A 20,212-nucleotide genomic window follows, 5' to 3' on the forward strand; every position below is an offset into this window, starting at 1 on the left:
GGCTGTGATATGCTGCGGTGGTTGTGGCCAGGGCCTAGAGTCTTGGATGTATGGGCATACATATTCGAATCTATGAGTGTGCAGTATATAAAACCCATGTTGGCTTATAATTTCAGTGCTTATAGCTTTGTTCTTGGGTGCATGGCCTCTGGCCATGCACCCAAGACTCTAGGTCCTGGCCACAACCACCACAGCATATCACACCCATTGTGGCTTGCAACTTCACTACGTATAAATTTGGTCTTGGGTACTCTAGGCCCTCCCCACAACCACCTGATCGATGTTCGATACTACGGTTGTATCTATTGCTGTGATATGCTGCAGTGGTTGTGGCCAGGGCTTACGGCCATGCACCCAAGACTCTAGGCCCTGGCCACAACCACCGCAGCATATCACACCCATGGTGGCTTATAAGTCATTAGCACACCCATAGAATGAAACATTTTAACTGCAGCATATACACAATTTGCACCCAGGACTCTAGGGCCCTGCCCACACCTACCAGATAGATATTCGATTGTATGGATGTGATGTATGAATGTGAAATGCTGCGGTGGTTGTGGGCAGGCCCTAGAGTCTTGGGTGTATGGCCTACGGCCTGCAGCCATGCACCCAAAACTCTACGTCCTGCCCACAACCACCGCACTATATAAAACCCATGGTGCCTTATAACTGCAGTGCTTAGAGCTGTGTTCTTAGGTGCATGGCCTTTGGCCATGCACCCGAGAGTCTAGGTCCTGCCCACAACCACCACAGCATATCACACACATTGTGGCTTATCACTTCTCTTCGTATAAATTTGGTCTAGGCCCTCCCCACAACCACCTGATTTATATGCGATACTACGGGTGTATCTATTGCTGCGATATGCTGCGGCGGTTGTGGCCAGGGCCTAGAGTCTTGGGAGTATGGCCTATGGCCATGCACCCAAGACTGTAGGCCCTGGCCACAACTACCGCAGCATATCACACCCATTGCGGCTTATAAGTCGTTACACACCCATAGAAACAAAAAATGTAACTGCAGCATGTACTCAATTTTAATATTGGCTAACACCACGCGTGTCCTTAGAACAGTTTCAAGTTGCCTGCGCACAGCACGGACGGAAGTACTATCCTACGAGACCCCTCATTTTCAGTAATTACAAACGTCCCGGACAGGGCGGGCATGGCAAATACATCATTAGCGCCTGCCGCCTAAACAAATACAGTATTTCACCCATCTCTTACTCTCTGAACCTCCCCAAGCACTCTAAAACACCAAAACACTTTCCGAAACAGCATTTCGCCTCTGGTCGCCGCCGCGCTGTCGGCAGATCCAAGATATCGGGCGCATCCAAACAATCTGACGCACATCACGCCTCACTCCAACCAATCGGCGGACACGTCTGCGAGCCCCGTAGCCAATGGGTATCTTGTCCACGGAGTGAACAGCGAAGTGTGACCGCAGAGCGGACATAGATATCAAAACAATTTTGAGACATACTTTTTGGTGGTTTTAAAAAAAACTACTGGACGTATTGGCACCAAATTTACAAAAGCACGCTTTCGGGACCAAGGTCCTCCTCCTGCCGGTGAAAATCCGTCCAGCGGTTTGGCCTGTTGGCGTGCGCAAACTTTTTCCCCCATTCACTCCATGGGAAAAAAAAAAAAAAGACATTTTGGGACCCCCCCTATAACAAAATAATCCAGAGTGGCCCATATACTTTTTCGGCAAAGTTTGGATAGGATACGGCCAGGGGGAGCAAAGGTATAAGCCACCCAAAAAGTGCTCTTCCTATGGAAACAGCAACTTAACCGTGGCTGTGTAATATGGGATACATTACTCACCGTAATCATATTTCTGATGCTTGTATCTGCTTAGATTCACATGCTGTGCATAGGCCGACATCTAGTGGAAGCTGCGGAGTAGTAGCCTATAGAAAATGCTATAGTAGCTATGTGACTAAAGAAATATATATATATATACACATATACATATATATATACACACACACATACACTCTACTCTACTCTAAGTTGCACTTTTCTTCTTTGCACTGAAAACCTTTTTTTTTTATTAACTTGAGATTCGTCTTAAAAAGAGATCTGAGGTTTCCTTTTCTTTATCCTCTATTACACTTTTTATCTATGAAGAATTGAAAAACGACTAACTGTTTTTATGTAAAAGATTGGTGTTATGGCTCATGTCGAATAAAACATTTGATGATGATACTAATATTAGTTCCCTTGTTTGTTTGATATTCATTTTAATATTCTTTTAACCTGATAATGTTTGTATTAAGTTGATTTAATGAGATTTAATGTCAGAGTATACTGGGAAATTGTGTTAATGTGTGCGAGGATGCCTTTTGCATCTAATATCACAATAAAACATTATAAAAAACAAACATTTACGGTAGGATTCACAGCAGGTTTGCTCCTTAAATAGGTCACTTCTGATCTTGCTTAAGTGAACCAATTAGTGCATACAAAGCTTAAAGCTCAATCCTAATAATAATGAAACAAATAATAATTCTGGTGTTTTATACAGCACCGCCATCACCCGGCATCTAGTTTCAAAGTGCTTAGTAATAGGGTTAGATGTGATTTCATCGAATTAAATGACGAATAAAAAACAACCAATAACAAAATAATTAATTTCTTTTTTGTTGTTTTTGGGGGGGGTTCCTCCTAAAGCCCCCCTTTTCTTTTTTAGTAATACTTTTCCCCCACCTCCAAAACCACTATTCCCACTTCCAACACCATTTTTAGATTTTTCCAAAATGTGTTATTAGTTGTTCATGTCATTAGCTGTTTTCTATTCAATGTAATCGCTGCATACCGGTAATAGGTGTTAGAAATGTCCATCATTACCTACATTGTGTTACTCAATTTGTTACCGCAGACTGATGAAGGCGTGAGCGAGCCCAGAGGATAAAGGAACTGCATGCAGCTGGTCCCTGGATACATCTATTGTCACCATCGCACACTTTAAACGGTATGAGCTTCCTGTCAACATCTGGCTGGCAAACTTTGGACTGGACTGCCAGAAGAAGTCTGCCTTTTCCCCCCAGATGTCTGGCTTTAAAACCCTAATGTTTGAATCATCCTTCTCCTGTTGCCTATCCACACGATAAAAAGGAGCCCGCTGTGTTTGTTGTTCATGGCTATAAATGCAACACAAACATTAAATACAATTAGAAAAAAAATCCTCTTCAGATCCCAATGGTGCATAATCATCAACACCCTCCCCTGCCTGAACTGGAAACAGAGATAGGACGTGCTGGTGGCATCTGGGGTGCAGGCAAGGGTTTCTGGGACTTCGACTCCTTCAGTACGTCACCGATATCAAGAAAATAAGCCTTATCCAACCCAACGTCACCCAGAAAGCCAACCAAACATTCCAACCAGCCAACGGCTCATTCTAATCACAGAGCAGCAGCACCCCAGTAGAACCATGTTAACAAACACATCTGTGACCCCAGTGAGATTTCAGGGTGCCTTTATATTGGCTCTCATGTAGATTTTAACAAACAGAGGTTCCCATAGCACCTGTGACAGAGAAAGTGTGTCAGGAAGCATGCACATAGGAACTACCTTTTGGTTCTGGTTGAACAGAGTGCTGGCTTTCATACACAGCAAATGTAACTAATATAAACTAATAAAAAAGAATATCAAAAAGTGTTGATTGACATAAGCAGCACTTTCTATTGATGGCTTAGTGCACTTGCATTGGTCAGGAGTGTGTGCGGCAAGGGGTGCATTGCCTTCCTTTAACTCTACCACAGCCTCAACCATATTAGAGTCTACTGTTGGGGGTCTCTGTCCTTCCCTCTGAGGCAAGTACATTATTTAATGTACATTCATCTGGATCTTTAGCTACACAAAGTGGAGTTAAGTGAATGTTGGGATTTGTAGTCATTTAGTGATCTTTGTACAGAAGGAGGTGGAGTATGTGCATCACCGGTCACATGGGCTTTCTCTGCACAACACACTGCACCGCAGACATGCTCTCAGAAAGACACGCCCCCTTAAATAATACAACAGTTCAAAAACAGTTACAAAAAGGATTCACTCCTCAGACATATCACCCCCACACACACAGCCACACTGCTTCCGCCATCCACCCCCACGAAAAAAACAGAACATGCCCCAGTTTACAAAACCCCACACATATGCAAGGCCCCAAAACGCGCTAACACACACAAAGCTTTCACCAAAAACACACACAGAGAGCAGAGCACAACCAACACACACCCCATATTACGCGCCTTGAGATCATACCAATGGTACATAAGGCGCTATACAAATGCAAAATAACATAACATGTTTTCAGCAAGCAGAACCCATTTCCTATAAGAACATAAAATCGGTTACCACACAAAAGATGCCCAGGGTGCAGAGGCCTACCGGGAAATCTCTACAGTTCCCTATAGACCAGTTCACCCCTGAACAAGAATGAAAACAACAAAATAAAATAACACCCCCACCTATGCAATAATTAACAAATAGCCTTTATATGCAGATGGTTCCATAAAATACACACCACAAATATAAAAACATCAAAAAATAAAATATAGTAATGCAATACATAAAAGTACATCCGTTATGATACAATATGAAAACACTGTCCATCGCTCATATCCGTAACAGGACAAAAAAACCTAAAGAACACAAATAGATACACACAAACCAACCTTATTTTTACTATACCAAATTTTGCAAGAAAGTGCCCCCCAACAGCATTTGTGGTCCCTTCCGATCGCAGTAAATTGGCCCCTGGCATTACTTACAACCACATTACCTCCCAATCCAGCATCGGATTCCCTATAATAAATAGGGTGGCCATCTGCCGCCCGATTGGTCCAGACATTGTCCCGTCATTGAGTCTACTTTTTCCTATGCTAAAACAACATATTTATACCGTCATCAGTGCATTTTAAAAGGGTATCCACACAATATTACTCCATTGTCTGTTTGGAAATGTCGCTCAGAATAGCTCTTCGTTCACACTTACTGAGCCCCATTCCTGTTGTTTCTTAGGCCCTTTATCTATGTTAAGGACGGTAATGCACCCCCGCCGTCCACCCACTTTCCCCCCAAATCATTTCCTTTTGCATCTGCCCCCAAACTCTGTTCAGGGATGAAATGCCTTTCTTATCATGCAGTCGCACCAATCTCCATCATCCAGGAAACCTCGCCTCCCATCTAAACCTAGCAGCTATGCCAGTGGATCCATCCTCCTATGCCCACTCAAACCCCATGCCTCTGGCCATCTCTGCCACTTACCAACCCGAGGCCACATCTATATCTGCAAACATGAGAAAGTGTTTCACCATTCAAAAGTCCAAACTGTTGGCTTTGTCAATGCTTGGTTTTACTCATTAATATGGACGTTGACCTCTTACTCAACATTCCCTAATCAGGTGAAAAGCAGAAATGAAGAGCAAGACTGGCACAGGGTGAAGCAATTCACTCAAGGGATTTAGAACGCAGGATCTCCAGAGCCACAAGTAGTGGCGTGACCACTCAGATGCATCTCCCGCAAAGAGACCGAAATTCAGGAAGATAGAGATCAGAACCAGGAGACGGCAAGGAACATCTGGTGTTAACTCTTGTCCAAACCCTAAGGTTTGGCCTACAGAACACTGTTTGACCCTTGATCCCTTCTCAGTTTGAGGTTTTTGGTAAGTGCTGGCTAGATTACCTCTAAACTCCGGCATGACGTAGATGTCCTCCAAGTGCACGGCCCGCCCCGTCCAGGTGCTGTATGTGAAGAAGTACAGGGCGTAACCTACTACAGTGAACCCTGAAAGAGAAGGAAAGGAGAGCGCTAAAGTAAGAAAAACAAAGATATTGCTGGAGGAAGATACAGTGCATTCAGAGGTCAATACGGAGAGGATCACATTTTCCAGACAACTGGTTGTCTATGGCAAGAGGTTCAGTCTGCAGCAATGAGTCGGTGTCCGTCCTATGACAGCTCTGTCTCTCTAGCAGTCTTTCGGAGACACCGGGAAAGTTGGGATGTCAGCACATTCCTTATCAAGCAATCCACCATTGGTCAAATCTCACACAAGCTATCTTTGCTCACTCTAGACTAAACCCTTTTCATCACTACTACTGTGGCTACGATTATCTATCGGGGTGGCTCTGGATGGAGCGGGTGTGACAGATGGCACAGGAATCACTTTGAGACTGGAAGATGGTTCAAAGGTTTTTATGGTCATCTTTGTGAAGCCTGCGGATGCCCCTCTCCCTCCCTCGTCTCAATATGACCCTCGTCCCTAACCCAGGTGTCCATAACCCCTAGGTTAATGCAACCCAATGGTATCCCCCCCCCCTGAAGTCTAATAGCTGGCTTGTTCTGTAGATGTTGTTCTGAATGCCAGTTATCTAAACGTATTTAGAGATTGGCTAACTCACCCTAGCCTATCCAGTTGTCTGAACTAATGGACCTATGGATGAGACCTTGCAATAACACAGTCAGTCCCCTTCTCCAACGCTCACTCTTACCTTCTCTACTCTCAACTCTTCCGCTTCTACCTCACTCCTTGCAACAACTTCTGTCCCTTTGATTTTTTTGCAGTATCACTTCCACTCCTTAGCCAAAGCCTTACCTTCTCCAGAAAGCATCTCCACCACTCGCCACTCCTTCCGCCCTCCTACTAGTCTCTCGGCCGTCCACATCTGACCTCATCCAAATAACCCACACGTCATGCTTCCAGTAGGTTTTAAAAATACCCCTTCTCTTGTTGGCATTGGTTCTCTGTCCCTCTCCAGTTAGTCCCTCTCCAGTTAGGCCCTCTCTTTCCCACCGGGGCATGTCAAGCATTGGGAAGATCATAAATGGTGGTTTAAACACCGCCCACTATCTGCATTTCCGCTGCGGAATCATAGTGGCAGTCCAGATATGTTACAGTTCGTGTTTATGATTTGGAGACCCCCATCCCGAGTGCCCCCAGCATAAGTGCCCCATGGAAATAATCCCCTTGTTGTCGGTTCTCCCTCTCTCTGGGCTGTTCTGTGCAGTTGGCATAGACTGCACTGGTGTCTCAGCTGTAGTGTGTGGGTATCTGCACCAGTGGCAGCTGTATGCCCGCCTTTGGTCCGTCGCTGTAAGGCACTAGCTCAGTTCGCTTGCATACTTCTGGGCATACTTATCTTCTGTCGAGCATCTGGCAATGGAAGTATGACTTGAGACCCAGGTGTAAGGCAACAGGGGATACTGATACAAAGGAGGGGCATCAACTGCCAATGTCCTCAGGGTTAAGAATGGCGCTGGATTTCTCCGGCCTCTGACCCCCAGACGAGAGGGGGTCCCACCCCTCTTGGCAAGGCCAAATTACTGGCTTTGTCACACACCTCCACCCTTTATCCTAACTCTTCTTAAACTTCCCATTCTCCCTGTCAGCTATCTGACTGAAGGCATCTAGACAGGAAATCTGTTTCCTTGTTGCAAGCCCGTCCTTTGTTCTACTCTGAACGTGAATGGTTGGAGCAACAAGAGCCATCTCACGATGCAAAGCTTAGTGTCTTTTTTCCCTGGCCATTCAGACTAGTGGAGCATGATCTGTGAATAGCTTAAACTTTCTACCGGTGAGTTAATAACTTAAGCCGAATGCTGGGCTTTTGATGGCTAGAGCTTCCAGCTCAATGATAGGTTAGTTCGTATCTCAGGGATGCAATCTCAAACTAATAGAAATAATTGTTTATTGGCTTTTCTCCACCTGTGATACAAACGCTATAAGCGCAATAGTTGAGGTGGCCATTTGTAGAATAAAGGCAATGTCAGTACTGGGCTTCTACACAGAACTATCTTGACTTTGGATATTCTTTCTTCCACTTGACTCTGACGAGACCTACTGTTTCGGAGAGGTTTGGGATGAAGCGTTGATAGTATCCCACCAGAACTAAAAGGTTTTTCACTTTCTGAGGGAGTACGTGGCCATGTCCTACTCGGAACACCAGCTATTTAACAGATAATCGGCAAGATATCATTTAGCGGGGTTAGCAGTCAGATGTGCTTTCCTCAGCTGGTTGCAGACTTGCATAAGATGTTGTAAACGGTCCCTCCATCTGAAGCACTGGATTCCAATGGCGTTGAGGTAGGTGACAGTAAAAGGCAAGCATTTGGTTCATCAACATTTGCAAAGTTGCAGGTTCTCTATGTAATCCAGATGGCAGGATTGTAAACAGACAGGAGCAGTGAAGGAGGTCTTAGCTTTGGTCTCCTTGTCCAGAGGAACCTTCCAGTAGCCCTTCTTCACGTCCAATCTTGATATTCATTTTGCTGGTTCTGACCATTCTATAATCTCATCTATCCTCATCATGGAGTAAGCATCAAAACGGGAGATCTCGTTTAGGTGACGGAAATCTATGTGAAACCATCTGTGGTCCAGTTTGTATGCGAGAACAGGAGAGGACCATTCGCTGCAAGATCACTTGATAACCCCCAATACAAGCATTTCTTCTTCTCGTCATGAATTATTTATTTCCTAGCTTGCATGGTTTCAATCTTATGACTTATGCCCATCTGGTGGACAATTCCTTGGGCTGGTCCTGGTCTTTATAAGAACACATCCGGAGAGCTGTCAATCCACTGTGCTAGCGCCCGATGCCCTTGTGTGGTTAATCCAGCTGGGATGGTAATCAGCAGCAGGGTCTCTCAGGTGTTTTTGGCGTACAGAACAAGCAATTATGGGTTACTATTTTCCCTCCATGCCTTGAACTTGTTTATGTCAATCAGTTTGCTGCACTTTAAAGGGTTAGTGGGCAGATCACTTGAGTGATTGTATACGCGCCATGCCATCGGGCCAACAGTTTGTTTTTGGTGGTAGGGAACAGGCCCATTACTTTCTTCCCCACTTGGCAAGTACACGGCCAGGCTTCTCGGTTGTAGCCTCCCTCCTGGTGATCCTGGGCGCCTTGTAAATCGACCCTGACCAGGTTCAAGACATTTTCCATAATCTCCCATGTGTTTTCAACAACAGGGTAGTCAGTGGTCTGTTTGCTGTTGGGTCTTCCCATTCCTTCTGTAGAATATCTAAGACATCTCAGGGATATCGCCCATACACCAGCTGGAACAGAGAAAACCAAGTTGAGACTTGTGGGTTTTCTGTATTTTAAACAGATCCCACTAGAGCAGATCATCCCAGTTTCTTCCATCCTCAGAGACCAATTTCCAGAGCATTTGTTTCAAGGTTTTGTTCATCCAATCTACTAGCCTGTCGGTTTGGGAATCATTAATGAAGATTTGTAAAGTTCGGATCTTCATCAGCTCTTTCCTCTCATTAATTAATTTGGATATAAAACTGCTCCTCTGATCTATCAGAATTTCTGTGGGAAATTCCACACTTGTAAAAATAAGAAATGGGATTAGTACTTAAAGCATTGCTTTGCTGGTATTACTTGGCTTCAGAAAGGCTTCTCGATATCAGGTTATAGTTGACAATGACCAGGATATATTGCTTGCCATGATTTAGAGCGCTTCGATAGTCCATACCGATATGGTGGAAGCAGACCTCCGTGGCTAGTAATGCATACACACACGTAAGATTTTTTGCATCTTCTCCAAATCTAGATATCCTGCTGTTGTGTTGGAATTCTGCCACTCCAACCTAGCTTTCCAGGATGGCCTCGGAACCAACAATTGGTGATAGTTGATGCTGTCTCCTCTAGAATTTACACCAACTCCATACAAGAGTCTTCGACTTTCTATGAAATACAGAATCTTTAACATTCTGCTTGCACACTCAGAAAACACATTCTTAGGTGCCTGGTCCAGAAGGGGATTAGTCGTTTGGGCTTCCACAAACTCCTACGGAGCTGGAATTGGGTTGGTGTGACTTGCAGATCCTGAACCGTCATTTTGCCAATCCTGGCTTTATCTCAGTCAGTAGAGTCCAAGGTTTCAACTTCCACAAACTCTAGGACAAGTATCTTTCCACATAGAAGTTGTGCAATGGGCTGGCCTTGCTTCAGATTAAACAATGTATTCCCAAAGCTCAGCAGGATTACCTTGTAATCTCGGTCAATCACGCCTGCTCCTACCTCTGGTGCTTATTCATAGGCCAATCTGGACTTTACGGCTAACATTCCATTGGTTCCCTATGGGATCTCCATCTTCGATATGGTCCGAACTATGGCTTGACCTCTGGAGAGTGAACAGTCATTTCATCTCCATGTCGCGTCCTGGGGTGACTATAGTGGCGAGCCAGACCGTACTCATTAGTCTCACCACTCTCAGCATATTGGATGGCGATGGATGACCTGCGAGTCAATGACTTGTGAATCTCACGTCACAGATGACACAGGAATCACAGTCTTCTTTGTGGGGCCTAGAACCGTCCGCATCCATCGCTTATCAATATTACCCTCCTCCCTAACTTGCAAGTTAGTGCTAGAGAATGATATCCCATACTGTCTGCTAGCAGGATTGTTCGATAGATGCTGTTCTGAAGGCCGGTTACCTGAACTCCCTCAGGTGCTTACTAGCTGTCCCTATGCTGGCCAGTTGCTAGTGATCTGATGGTGCCTTACAATCGCTTTGTTGGAGTCAGTCTCCTTCACACACGATCTCTCCCTCTCCCCTCTTCCCTTTCTGCCTCACTCCGCCCACCCACCTTCTGTCTCTTCCATGTTTTACTCCTCCTTGTTCTCACCTCCACCCTGTAAAAACACGCCTTCCTCTTCTACTCCCTTCAACCACTACTCTATGGCCTTGTCACACTATGATGGGATAAAATAAAAATAAAAAAGGCTGGTTTAGTTTCCTGTAAGAAAGAAAAAGTTAATTACTCATAACAATATATACAACTGTCTGCAGCCCTGAAGCCAGACACAAGAAGCAGAGACTCTGGCTGTGCAATTTTTCACTAGTACTTTGGGCATTATTACAAATTTGTTTACAGCAGTAAAAACCGGTGGCATTTAAAATACCATCCGATTTTATTACGATATAGGGCTTTTCCCCCTATTCAATATTAAGAAAATACTAGTTGTGCTATTAGGGGTTAGAATAACACCAGAAATGTGAGGGAATACCCCATGATTTCACTTTAACCAAAAAGCTGAAGGCATTGCTATTTTTCAGCCCCAAACAAAGGCGGCAAAGGCCCAAAAAATGCACAACCACTTCTATAGTGTAAAAGAGCACCGGAACGTGCCTCGTTTCCCGCCTGTGCGCAGCTCTAGGAGTCAAAGGGCATTTCCAGGCAATGTGATGCACCTCTGATTTTCACCAAAGTGTTTGGAACAGACGCAAGGCGCAGGCGGGTCACTAGGTGCCCTAACCGGCATTGTTGGCCCACGGAGCAGCAGTGGTACGAACCGCTGCTGTCCCACTAATACTTTTTTTTTTTCATGCAGGATTTCAATAATACCTCCTTGTCTAAGGTTATTGTTACTGCACTATTGGTGGGGAACTTCGAATTCACATGGACCCAAGAAATACCATATGCAGGAATGTTATTAAACAGAAGTATTTCTATTTAAAAAGAGCCCATTAAACCCCCCCTCCCAAATAGTTTTTAGCTTCTGGGAGCTCAAGCAACAGCTCAGAATAATGTCACTTCTTAAAGGCAGGAGTCCCCTGCAAAGGGCTAGGCAGCGAACGAGGCCTATCCCAAGGTTGTTGAGAGATCTTCTGTACCTTAACTGCACCAAGGCAGTCTCAGTGGCAAGCGTTGCAGGAATGCCCGGCCTAGACTATGGAAAGTCGCTCTATCTTGCGGGCCCACTGTGGCCATTGTTCCAGAATGCTGGTGTTTGCAGATGAAGCCCATCCTATTTTATGAGCCAGCCTCACATCACTGTTTTCCCCCCCAACTCCCCTTGCCCCAGCCTGGTCCACCCTCCTACCCCACTAGACGCAACTCCCCACGCCACATGGATCCATGCTTGGAACCACCGGCGGGAAACAGCAAGAACCATGCTGTTCCTTAAGTAACCATGCCCTGTACCAAACTCTCAGTCTAGCGTCAAGAAACCTCAGGGTGAACATGCAATACATTCTGCGGCTCACGCGCCCGACAAAGGCGGCGCGCTAGAATAGTAGGATAGATGGAGGTGCTTCATCGCAGCAGTGCAAGTGAAAGTTGGTGCCGGATCTCAGGATCGAGGCACAATGGCAGTTGTGTTTGGATACCAGCAATGAACGCGTAGGAGTGGGGGCGGGGTTCCTGTATCTTAGGACCTCAGTGAAATGTGTTCATTCCAGTTCTGTAGAAGTGGGGAGGGTACTGGAAGTCAAGATGATGTAAGGAACCCACTTTTACCTTCTTTACTTTTGCATCCGGGGCAGAGTTCAGCGACGAAGCATTTGTAGAAAGGGTTGCCACTGAATCCGTCCCTTTTCAGTACTGGAAAAAACAGACACCAAAATGAGAAGAGGTAGCGTGAGCGCCATTGCCAACTACTAATCAAATTGATGGATTGAAAAAATCATGTGTGAACCTACCACAGAGCTGGTTATTGAATGTGTTAAGGAAAAACGCAACAGCAAGTTTCCCCATTGACAATTGCTTCACTGTGCTCCCTTCCATAGACCACCTTTCTCTGGGTTCTTTCCCTAGCATGCCCAGGTCCAAAGAGCATGGACAGTGTCAATTTTGTCATTTACAAGAGATTGGAAAGCATCAACATCATCACAAATGGGCACGGTTTATGCTGAAGAATTGTTATGGCATGAGACCGTGCAGTGCTGCCATGTGAATGGATTAAAAACGTTTTGTTGCAGAACACAATAGTGTCGGCTTTAAGTCAATCTAGTCCCAATAAGCTTTGTTCTGTTCATCTGCATGATATGAAAAAGCCACAGTGCCAACAGAACACCAGTGCGTGGTCCACCTACATTGGCTGCCAGTCAAAAAAATTATTTTCTTCAAATGCCTCTGGATAGCCACAGAGCAATCCACAGACCAGGATCAAAGGTCATACAGGGAAAAATGTCCATCTACAAACCAAACACTTACAGGTCCAGCAAAAACATTTGCCTCGAACTAAAACAATACTTAAAGTATGCATTTGGTGGCACAGCATTCCTGCATCTTGCCAAAACTTTGGAAGTCACTCCCGAAGGAAATACGAACAAATGAAGATCACCTAAAATTCAGAAATAAAAAAAAGAAATGGCTCTTTAACTCGCTGAGCCAAACCGGAAACACTGTTGGAGATACACAGCTCCCCCAACTAAAGAAAGCACTTTATGACAGACCACCATAGAAGAATATGAACCCTGCCAGACCAACATACTACGTCACTAACTAACCCTACTAGAAACGTTCCGATATCCTGCAAACTCACACTCCAACACCAAACAAAACACATACATACCTCTACCAGAGCAGAAACCTATAACCACCACAAAATGCACACACTCATCAACACCCAACTAAAGACAACACGCCCTCGGAAAAAAGTAAACAATTACACACAAATCATCCCGCACACACTCGTACAACAAACACGACCTAATCCGTACCAACGAAAAACCAACCCAACACACAGGGACCAGTTTTTCCGAAATGAAGCCAACACCAGCTCATCAAAGCCCTCCCTCTCTATCCCACTAACTAAGGCCCTCCCACTCCTCCTTCCTTTTCAGATCCGCCAGTGCGTCTGTAGTCCAGGAGAACGGCAGCGGTGTGCGGTGTAAATCAAAATAACGCGATAATAGGATTGACAGGGCCATCCCTGAGCTATTCTGAAAACTCCCCTAGAGAGAAACTAGTTAGAAACTACCAGGTCCCAAGAAACAGGGTATTCAGGACTGCCTCTCCCAAAATGCATCAGATTTAGAGATAGACAATCTGAAGCGGATTCCAGAAGCAGATTCCAGAATATCTTTCAAGGATTCAGGGGAAACATATGCTGTGGGGAACCACTAGAAGATCCAGAGATATACCTCAGTTAATAAGTGCGGCTCCCAGAAGGGAAAACCTAAGCTATGCCAATCTCCCCCGTCAAACTGTGCTTGTGCAAGAGAATGGTTTCCTCCCTTCCTGCAGCACTTAAAGAGAAATACTTTCTTTCCCATCCCCAAAGGAAAAACGGGTTTAACACAGTACAGAACATTCTAGAGGTTTTCCTGTCCGTTGTGAGGACCTTTTCATTTTACATCGGAAACCCATAAAAAAAGAACTTCTGTGCAGGATGATAGCCAGTAGGCAGGGCAGGAGCAGAGCAGCAGACACACAACAGCTACTTCCCCTGGAAGCAAACTGAATGAAATCCAAGTTGGCGTCAAGCTTTTTAATGGCTTTCTTCCCTTGGCTTGGAATAGGAAGTCAATTACCAAATCAATTCAAATGTTTGCCTTGGCCAATGGGAGAACAGTAAGGACTTTATTACTGAGATTAAGAAACACTGCCTCTTTTGGGCTAAGAGCTGAGGAGAGGGGTTTGTTGAAGAAGCGGGAGAACACCAAAGCGAGGAAGGCCCTTGAGCCCAGACAAAAGGTCTTCTGCAGTGAGAAGAGCCCCCTGAACATAAGAAGAGGGGATGCGCTCCAATGCGGGGGGAGAAGAACCCTGCTGAACCCCAAAAGTGGGGTCACTACCAGCGGGGACCCCCCTGAACTCCAGAAGAGGGGCTTGCTCCTGTGAGGGGGGTTGGGGGGTTTGAAGGACCCCATCCAGTGAGGAAGAGGTGAGCCTCAGAAACCCCTGAAGAGTAGTGGGCTCCAGTAAGGAGAGAAGATCTTCTTGACAATAAAAACATAAAAATAAACAAGACTGTTGACTCAAGAGAAGGGAGGGTGAAGGAGTGGCTAGTTACCCCAGAAGAGGGATGTGCTACAGTGGAAGAAGAGGTATCGGGGAGGGAGAGGCACAATGTCTCTGGGTACAGATTAGTGAGCACGGCTCTACATCACTGGGTGTGGAAGGGTGTGCATAACAGAGGCACTGGAAGAGAATAATTAAGTAACAGAGGGGAGAGCCCCATTGAAGGGGAGGACAATTGGCACACTTGGTGAAGGGAGGAAGCTCTAAATCCGGAGAGAGGGGAGAGGTCTTGTGGTCCCCAAAAGAAGGGATAAGGACAGAATACTAGAGCAACCTAAACAGGAGAGCTTCCTGCCTGGAACTTTCTGAATGATTTCGGTCTGCGGTCCTTTTATAATCCTCACTTCAAAGACCACATCTCCCAAGAATCTTTATGCTAAAGCCACCCTGAACCAATATCCATGAAATTGCCTTATGTTTTACTTTTGTTTAATAAAACTCTCTCAACTTATTCTGGTGTCAGTAGTTGTTTGTTCCCTCCGCCATGGGACAATGTTAATAGCGTACACCTGCTGTTGAATCTCTTAACAAAATAAAAATAAAAAATCCCCCTCCCAAAAAATAAAATAAAAATAAAACATTAGAAATATCAATCAAGCAGCTAAAAGGCAAACTTGATTAAGGCATTTGTCATAATATTAGTAAAAGCTTAGTTGTAATTAAAAAAACACACTTTAGACAGAAGCAGTTCAGGCAGGACGTGTTTCGCCTTAATGTGATACTAGTTGGAATGTGCCCTTGGTGATGGCACTGCACATTCGCATCCCTCCACAATTGCCACATTAGTGGCTTGCCCACATATACTCTGTGTACCAATCGCTGTTTTCTCATAGAGGAGACAAATAATGTGTTGTCCTTGTGCCCCATGTTGCTGCGGGCAGTCGTCATGGTTATGGAGTTTGGGGAGGAGACAGGGGGAGTCAACATGTCCAGCCAACAGTGTATTAAAGAAGCCAATAAGGTCACATAAGCAGCAATTATAGACTCTGACTGGCCCATGTATGTCGTGGGATTGGTGGTCAACGACATACTTGTAGTACCCAACAAAGTTAGTTCTTTTGACTTTGACTGTTTGGCAAACAGTCATCAAATTTGGGGGATTATGGGGAAAGTTAAACAGAGGGGAGGGGGCTTCCCATTCTTCCCCACCACTCCATGTGATCCTCCCACAGTACACCACCCCCAGGGTCGGGATCAGGAAGCATCTGCATTTTCCTGGCCACATGAGAAGGCTGCTAGGACAGGTTTCGGGGAAGAATCATGCCCGACGCATTACAGTAGGCTCATACTACTTACTACAAATCCCAGAAAGCAACACTCAATTTGCTGAAAAGTCAGCACTGGCCCAAAGGGGGTCAGTTTGCGGATTTAATGGTAACAAAACAGAACATTCTGACAGCATTTGGTATGCCCGAAATCTAGTGCCTTTTGTGGAGGCATGATTCAAATATAGAAAATTAAAAAGTAGTGAAACATCAAAAAGCACTGGCGTTTTACCAACCACAAAAAAAATTTGCAACAAGAAGAACCCAGAGTGTCAAAAATGGACAGGCGCAAGATGGTGGGGTGAGACGAGGCTGTAGCACCCCGATAAAACGTTCAATAAAAACCCTTGCACCGTCTCTGTGGATTGCAGTGCTTACTGAGCTGTCTAGGACTCTACACCTTTAGAACTCTGGAGTGATAGAAGTGTACCAAAACAGTAGTGGAACTGCGACTCCGGCCGGGGACAGAGTAGGAAGTAAAGGCGCGAAATTTTCCGGGGTGGTGAGTTGAAACGGATTTCAGTTTAGCTGTAGCGGATATCCGGTGGTAAAACAGATAAGTGTGGTTTAACTTCACAAAGAACAGTTCCGGAATTATTGCAAAAAGTAGTGGTGCGGTTAAGTAAAAAAAATAAAAGTAGTGGAACACCGTGCCTGACCGTTCCCGCTCACTTCGAAATAGTGAACTCTTATATACCTCCATCACGGCTAACAGGATAATAGCAATCCCGCAAATGCACCCAGGAGCTACAGGTGCTAATGAGAAGTGTGGGTGAGGAGCATTCACAAGAAGTTAACATGGGTGTTCTTAAGTTGCTGCTTCTGTCCTTGACTGAACTCTGGAGAAGGTCCATAGACACATAAAACATTCGAGAAGGATGCAAAACAAAGATAGAGTAACGCAGCGAGATGTGCGGATAAATACCAATGGCCTATGGAAAATACCACTGGTATTTCCCGGGAGGATAGCTCAGGTGCAATGCGCTCGCTTTGGAAGCAAGTCAACGTGGAGCAACACAGGTTCGATCCCCGGGTCCACGCTTAGAAACCTCTGGGTTATAAATAACCAATTAGAATGTCTTGGTAGATACAATCCACCATGTTTCCCGAGCTGCCCATGCATTATCAGTAATCCATTAGTGAACAGTAGGAAGCAATGTGTCATTAGATGGCATTAAAGCGTTTTTAACTTTTAAACTTGTTGGTGATAAATGAAATAGCAGTGATTTGTATTACCCCATGAGCTGGTTTACAGCTGCAATTAGCTCATTTCCCAAGAGAAGGCTGCTTAAAAACAACAATGGCAGATCCATAACCATACATAAATAAAAAATAAATACATAGTTTGCTGTGAGAGGAGACCCTAGTGGAGGTCGTCTGGACCGGAGTGGGCCTGTTGGAAAAAAAAAGGCCTGGCCTTTCACATGCACTGGCATGCCTGCAGGCTGTTGTCCTGAAACGCCATGTCCACCTTTTCAAGAACTCCCATGACATTAGTTTTCCCTCACAGGTGGAGCTAACGCACCACACCTAGGAGCCAAAAACAAACCCACGTTATTGCCATTTTCCCTGTATTCGTTTTGAATCAAAGTAGTGGCAAGGTTTGCAAGCTTACGGCAGGCTCTTGCTAGCTTTAAACAGAGCAGGCCTGCTCTCCTTTATCTCGCCAAAGTCGCAGTAGTGAGGAATGAAAGCGGTCTCCGTTAGGCTGCTCACATGCTGGAACCGAGGCCTGATGGAAATATCACAGAAGCAGCCATTTTGTCCCCAGACGAGAGCACGTTTCCGCTGCTCCCACTCACAGCTGCTCTGCGTTCAGCAGCAAACTCAATGTCAAGACCTCATCAAAGTCCCATGCTACAGTTGTTCTATTTTACAACCCTCTACAAATTATACCAATACAATTTTCATTGCAAGGTCCCACCGGTCTTAACCTTTCCTTTACAAAACAATAACACCACACGTGGTGCTTCATCCAGAGCTGCTCTTTGGGACTTTGCATTGCTTAGAAGTGGCCGAAGGCACACTCGAGTAAGATGGTTGATCACACCAAAAGCAGCTGGACAGATGCAATTAACCCTTTACTTTTCCGAGCTCTGCTTTTGCGAGCATAAACAATAATCTGCGCTTTAGGCAGGCTGACATTTGGGGCCATGGCCCGGGGAATGTGTGCGGTCTAAGCAATGATGGCCAGGGCACAAGAGAGCACAAGCAACAAGAGAATGCAAAGGAGGGGTGTGGCCTGCGTAAGGAGGCGCATATCCCAACACTGTCTGATTGGTCAATTCCCTTAAAGGAGAACAAATCAAAAAGGTCCAAGCCATTACTTATTGGACCCTTGAATAAGGCCATTGGCAAAGGGTTAGGTGTTGAGGCACACCAACATCGCAGTACACACGTCAAGGCCAGACAACCCTTTAACGCCATTGCACATAGCAATGCATAACGCGGGAGGGAGATTGCATATAATAGAAGAGCAAATCTCCCAAGATTCACATTTTCAAACAATTAACAGATTCCCAGAATCACACGCGATATTCAAGGGCTTTTTAGCACGAGGTGGCTCACAGTGCCCTTTTTTCATCCGCAGTCCGTCTTCCTTTTTGTAGCCATCTTTTGACAAAGCGCATTGGCTTGCAAGCTTTAACTGGAGAAGCATTGGGTTTCAGCCATTAGCAGGAGGTTCTGCTATGTAGTGAGACGAGAGGATTTATCTAGGATCACAGTATCGTCTGGTGGGAAAGCCGGAACATGAACCTCAGACACTTTGGTTCGACAGTCTTGAATTGGACTACCCATTTGCCTCTCTTGAGCGACACTTTACGCTCTTCCTCAGGAGGAACAGAGTGTAATGATCTTGGGTAGGTTTTGTTTATGTTTGTATAGGTCGCGCTGTCTCACGAGCTTCGGTCTTGTTCTTCTGTGCAGGCTCGACCGACAGCGATGACAGTTGGAGGCAGGCGAGCCGAGTGGAGGTGTCCCGTTGGCGCTCCAGGGGGGCCCGCTAAATAAAGCCTGAAACCAAACATACCGTGTCAGGCGAATCCTTTAATTGGCGACGAGGATAGCGGGCCTGCCACGGGGGTGCTGCGGCGGCTGTGTTCGCGCCTTGGAACAACTGGCAGCCTGTTGCGACGGCCGTGCTGCATCTGCGACTCCTGCAGGTGAGGGGGGCCCCCAGAAGGAGAGGAGCAAACAGGGCTGTGATCCCCATTAAGATTTAGCCAGGGTGTGGGCTGTCTCACGCTCTCGAGCGAGTAAAGCACCCGCAAGCGTAAAGCTACGTGTTGCCAGGACAACGCCCCCAATCCAACGAATGGTAGTCAGTGAATGATAACTGGCTAAGCCAAAAGAGCCTACAAACGAACGCTCATACGGGCACACAGTAGCGTCAAAGACAAAGCTACAACATTACCAGGCACTGCAGAGGGAGCCTTTGAAGTGCTGCCACTCCAAGCTGGCTAGCAAGAGGAGGCCAAGCACAGGGAAGTACAATTCTTAAGTGGCAAGAGACACTATATGGAGCTCACCAGTGCATAAGAATTTGGGGCCTTTGTTGCAATCCCCACAGGAGACAGCCACTCCGAAACTTTGAGTCTTTCAATGATAAGTAAAGACTCAATCTCCACCTTCACCTTGTCTCTGAGATGTTGGGGAACCGGCCTCACTGTGTACCCTGGGAACTGTGCCCTTTTTCAGTTCAATCTTATGCTCAAAGCCATCCAGCCTTCCCAGGTCCTCTGAAAACACATTGGGATATTCCTTCTCCCACCTGTCTCCCACTTCTGCGATTGTGATGGGAAATTCCGCATTAGCTTGAATACGTATACCCAACTTCCGCTGCTCACTCCATCCTAGGACTGACGATCCTTCTCTAGTCACAAAAACCTCTGCATCACAGCTCCTCCCTTTATACTTAATGGTGGCGGAGTACGTACTTTCCCAACACTTCAATCTTGACGTTACCATATGCATATGGTTCAATCCCACGTTCCTTTAATTGCTCAACCTTTCCATTTCCACAGTTTTCAAATGTTTGTTTTGACATGATCATCCAAGGTGAACAACTATCCACCTTCATCGTCACCACTCTTCCATTCACCATGAACACATCAATTGGTCCTTTCCCACTGTTGGACATGTCTCCTACTTTCCTCTTGCTCAGGGCACCTTCCACCAACTT

The 20,212-nt window shown here is 45.6% G+C and overlaps 1 protein-coding gene across 1 annotated transcript in view; it reads right to left on the reverse strand.

The window, feature by feature from the left end:
- The window catches only part of LOC138566835 (thialysine N-epsilon-acetyltransferase-like), a 157,284-nt gene that overhangs the window by 61,261 nt on the left and 75,811 nt on the right, over positions 1-20,212 (reverse strand). Inside the window, exons 3-4 of the mRNA XM_069644530.1 lie at positions 12,257-12,340; positions 5,689-5,790 (exon numbers count right to left, since the gene is read on the reverse strand). Coding sequence (XP_069500631.1) covers positions 5,689-5,790; positions 12,257-12,340 — 186 coding nt within the window. The remainder of the gene's footprint in view (positions 1-5,688; positions 5,791-12,256; positions 12,341-20,212) is intronic.

The sequence above is a fragment of the Ambystoma mexicanum genome, chromosome 1p (genome assembly GCF_040938575.1).
Source record: "Ambystoma mexicanum isolate Mex_15411 chromosome 1p, UKY_AmexF1_1, whole genome shotgun sequence".
Taxonomy (NCBI): Eukaryota; Metazoa; Chordata; class Amphibia; order Caudata; family Ambystomatidae; genus Ambystoma; species Ambystoma mexicanum.